The following is a 4,819-nucleotide window of genomic DNA, read 5'->3' on the forward strand; positions in this document are numbered from 1 at the left end:
AATTATAAGCATTCTATATCTAAGAAACGGCTCAACATGATACTTAACCATTTAAATGAAAGAAAATGATCAGTATAAAATTCTCTATAGGCACTCCAATTGCATGGGAAAATGGGCAGCCTACTTTAATTTGTATCATTCATAAGATAGAAAATGAACCATACACTGGACTTCATTCCAATTTGTATCATTCATAAGATGGAAAATGAACTATTAACTGGACTTCTGCCAAATGAAGGACCAATATACACCAATGACACCATAAGCAGACAAGAAAATCAAGTACTCCAATTAGTAAGATAAATAAAAAATATGTCTCCTACTAGCCTCAATAACACCCACTAATCTTCATACAAAAGTTTTACTAGCAAAAAAAGGGAATGACACTGTCCATAGTTAAGCCAATTCAACAATAATTAGTTCGCCTCCCATAAGCTAATCGCATATAATACCATAGATAATTAATCTAACATTCACCTCCAGCCCCTATTGCTTATTTACAATTTTCATTCTTAAACCAAAAAACTGTCTCAATATTCAGAATATTCTCCTCAACCTAATCACATAATACTGCAAGCATTAGTATTCTCATCACTGAGCATCTGAGTAACATAAACTGCAGTTGCTTCCATATCCTGATGCTCATACTGAACCTGCTTGTCACCGCCATCTCCGCCGCCTTGCCCATCCTTCTCCTTCCCTTTTCTCTTCCCACCGCCGCCTCCGTCTTGTTTCTCTCCACCTTCCTTCTCCTTCTTTGGTGGGACAATTTGGACCTCTTTCTTCCCCTGCTTCTTCAGTGCCTCCACCAATTCCTTCATGTCCATTGCACCTGTCACTGTCACTAAATCCTTTTCAAAGTCCATTTTCATCTCCTTGTAACCTGCAATTGCCATGAATAATACATCACAGATGAAAAAAAAAAACAAAGCTAAAATGGACAGAACAAGAGGAACTAATGTTGAGCAATCCATCTCTACCTTTGTTCTTAGTGATAAGTCTTATGAAATATTTGAACAATATATGAACAAATTACAATAGAGGAAAGACTAGATTGAATATAAAAAGCCAAAAGGTGTCACGTGAAATTCAACAGAACACGAAGACTTAATTTGAATAATCCATCTATACCTTTGTTCTTAGTTATTCTCTTGCGAGATATTTAAACGATATATGAACAAATTACAGCCGACGAAACACTTGATTGAATCTCCAAAATCCAAAAGGTGTCACGTAAAACTGAGACGGAGGGACTAGTAAAACATGGATGTATAGCAGAAGAAGAATGTTGAATAATCAATCTCACCTTTGTTGTTAGTGATAATCTTTTGAATCTTCTTGATACATCCTTCACAGTGTAGATGCACTTTCAGCACAGCAGTGGTAACCGGAGGCTACATGGATAACTAATCACAGTAAGTAATAGTCCAAGCATATTCATCGGAAAACCACCATTGTTATGTTTAATTTCACTAAAATACGATGTAATCGAACGTAAAGTTTGGACAAATACTCAGGGGCGGCTCAATGGAGTTGGTGGCCTAAAGCCGAACCACAAAAAGAGGCCTTAAACTTATTTTGTGTTATACTAAAAGGGAATCTTGGAGAAAATGTAAAGTTGTTTTTATGTGACGTATAAGTCATGGATTCAAATTATGAAAGTATGCTTAAGTGCTTGCATTAGTATAAGCCTCATACATCATATTTCTTGAGGTACGACTCTTTGTTGAACCTATAAATACGAGATATTTTATGCACCACTATCAATACTAATATTCATATACTAAAGAGACAAAATAACTTAATTTTTGATTCATGGATCAATCATATAAAGTCAAGAGAAATAGCTCACTCAGAAAATTGAATTGGCAAGTTAAATGTTTGAAAGATAAGAAAGAAGGAAATTCATCCTAATTTTTTTTTTTCGGTTTTCCATCCGGTGTTCGATGCCCGCATCGGAGCTCCGACTAATTCCGATCGCGCGTTGTAGGGTCCATTAAGGTGGCAGCGCTCCCAACAGAATTTTCTCTGTACCCAAGGTCGAACCATCGACCTCTGGTTAAGTGTGGAGCAGCCCCATCTACTGCACCACAATCTATGTTGATAACTCATCCTAATTTACTTACTCATTATAATAACTCTAGCTAAGTAAAAAAAGCATAAAGTTTAAAATCTTTTATTAATAATAATTTCATCAATTATATACTCTCTTTATCTCAAATTGTATATCGCGAATTTTAAAATTAGTTATCTCAAATTATTTGTCATTTTTGAAATTCAATATAAAATTAATTATATTTTCTCATTGTATCTTTAACAGTAATTGTTCTTAAAGACTACAAACACCTAAAGATGACACATAAATAATATAAATATTCAATAAATAAAAATTATATATTAATATACATAAATAATGATAAAATAATTGAACCCTTTTAATTAATAATTTCTTAAGAAAAGTGTTAAAGAGAAACATAATAAATAATTAGAGATTGAGGGAGTATCATATAAAATAGAATGCTAATACATAGGAATTGTTATTTTGGGGCCTTTAGTATGTTGGGGCCTAAAGCAGTGGCTTCAATGGCTTTATCATTGAGTCGGCCCTGCAAATACTAAATATACGTTAAGTTTGGACAAATACTGAATATACTGTGAGTTGAATAATGATACAGATTCACCATAAAAAGCAAAACTGTGGCAAAAGCATAAAAAGACAAAAGAAGACGGGAAGAAAAAGAGCATGAAAACGAAGCAAACAGCAGAATGTGCAGCAATAACAATTTTACCTCTTTCTCTTTGGCCTTTTTGTCTTCTCCATTGGTACCCTTTTCATTCTTTTGCTTCTCTTTTTTGCAATCCTTTTGTAATGGATAGATAAGTTGCACTGGCCTTTTCAACTTTTTCTCCACTCTTTCCTTCAGCTTCAATGCATCAACCTCTCCAATCGCTGTCACCTTGTTCGTATCACCGTCGCAAGTCACCTTCTCCACACCTTTTTAGCCATAATAAACCAGAATATTAAGGGTGAAAACAGAGCAACATAGATACAAAAATTAGGTGAAAAGAAGGAAGAATTTCTAGGAAAAAATGAAAGGAATAGTGATGGATTTTACCTTTAAAGCTTCGAACGGCTTTGATTATTCGACGAACGCAGCCTTCGCAATGGAGATCCAGTTTCAAAACAACACTTCGGTTGTTAGCTTCTTCAGTTTTTCCTCCTACTTCATTCTCCACCTGCTGTTCTTCACTCTTCATCATTTCGCCTTCAACATTCTTCATCATCAACTCGCCTTCAGCATTCTTCCTGTTCTTTTTCTGCAAACACCATTACAACACACAATGACAGTTAGCCGTATTTGTCTAAACAATGAGAGAAATTATCAAAATGGAAAATGACCCTTACCTTACCCATTGTAGCTCTCAAATTGGAAAACTGAGAAGGGGTGGAAGTGTATTTATAGGGGGGTGGGGCGTAGTGCTAGGTATAGTGAGGAAGAGGGGTGGAGCTGTACGGATGAGAGTGGATCAGTGGAACGATATTGTACGGAGAGTGTATAGGTGTAATGATATATGGTACCGGCATTTGGCATACATATGGCATAGTTGGAATTTATATTTTCAGTTTATATGCCATATTCAGAGGGATAAAACAGTGATTTTGAACAGCAAAAGATAATTATTACTCCAAACTTATTACTAATATAGTACTTATTAGATTAATAACATTAAAATAAGATAACTACTTGTTAATTGGACATTGTTATACATGTTAGGACAAGTTAATAATAGCACTATAAAAGAAGCAGTAATATACCAATACGATAAAAGTATAGTGGACTCTATAAGAATGCTCGGTGTCAACCTCTTAATTGTCACCTGGCCTCTGTTGCTACCGCGGTAGCGCCTAGAGTGGTCAGCATCAGTCGTATTCGGGCAACAAAGCTTACACTCAATTACGTTGGTTGATTCTGCTATGCTCTGGGCTTTTTGCTCTTCTAACGTAAAGGTGGTTTATCATTGTGTTAAAATTCCTTGAAAGAATATGGAGTGGGTTCTCGAGTCCTTTCGCACTTCCACTTCTTTTGGATTGCACCCTAGAAGGACACTCAGGAGCAACGTTTGTGCGGGCTTAGCCTTGTCCACCCTTGCAGCTAAATGTCCTGCTCTTCTCTGTAGTAGTGATAGTACACAAAGCTGATTTTTTAATTAAACATGATATTGAATGGTGTTTTATTACTATGAAAACTACACATTTATTCAAATTATTAAACTTAAAAATGTGTAAAAATGAATTCCCCTAACGAGATGTCATCGGATGACCGAAAGAATTAAATGATAAAATCATTTTTCATCTTGTGCGAATTAATCTGCTCGCCTAGATTCCCGGTGTAATTCACAACCTTTGCCCGTTCCCACCTAAAATGATTACGAGAAAAAGATGTTTTTATGTGTTTGATATGAGAAAAATATCTGCGAGAGTCCAACCCAAAAGACTAGCTTCCAATGTGGGACACATGATACATAACCTCTTAGCATTTTCCTATTTCTTCACATTTCCTATCTTTTCAATGTGGGACAATTGATACATAATAATATAAACCTCTTATAGCATTTCCCTATTTCTTCACATTCCCTCGCCTCCCTATTTTTTCAATGTGGGACAATTGGTACATAACAATCACCTCCGCTTGAAAACCAACGGGGCCACCACTCCAAGGCACGGCCTCGTGGGACAATTGGTACCAACGGACCTTGTTGGTCAAGGCTGGCACCCCTCTTGAGTTCAGGATACCACTCCAATTCACGGCCCCGTGGG

At 36.1% G+C, this 4,819-nt stretch overlaps 1 protein-coding gene across 1 annotated transcript; it reads right to left on the minus strand.

Moving 5' to 3' along the window:
* Positions 1-267: 267 nt before the first annotated feature.
* On the minus strand, positions 268-3,566 carry LOC107874640 (heavy metal-associated isoprenylated plant protein 3-like). Its single transcript, XM_016721402.2, has 5 exons — positions 3,407-3,566; positions 3,117-3,318; positions 2,790-2,995; positions 1,307-1,394; positions 268-883 (listed from the first exon to the last, which is right to left on the minus strand). Exons 1-5 carry the CDS (start codon positions 3,413-3,415, stop codon positions 561-563), a joined length of 828 nt encoding a protein of 275 aa, XP_016576888.2. The 5' UTR covers positions 3,416-3,566; the 3' UTR covers positions 268-560.
* Between the last annotated feature and the right edge of the window lie 1,253 nt (positions 3,567-4,819).

This window comes from Capsicum annuum, chromosome 6 (assembly GCF_002878395.1).
Source record: "Capsicum annuum cultivar UCD-10X-F1 chromosome 6, UCD10Xv1.1, whole genome shotgun sequence".
In the NCBI taxonomy this organism is placed as follows: domain Eukaryota; kingdom Viridiplantae; phylum Streptophyta; class Magnoliopsida; order Solanales; family Solanaceae; genus Capsicum; species Capsicum annuum.

Coding starts and splice junctions, on each gene's coding strand:
- LOC107874640 (XM_016721402.2), bottom strand. Junction 2,996..3,116: donor AGCCGTTCGAAGCTTTAAAG/GTAAAATCCATC, acceptor ATGGCTAAAAAG/GTGTGGAGAAGGTGACTTGC. Junction 884..1,306: donor GATTATCACTAACAACAAAG/GTGAGATTGATT, acceptor TGGCAATTGCAG/GTTACAAGGAGATGAAAATG.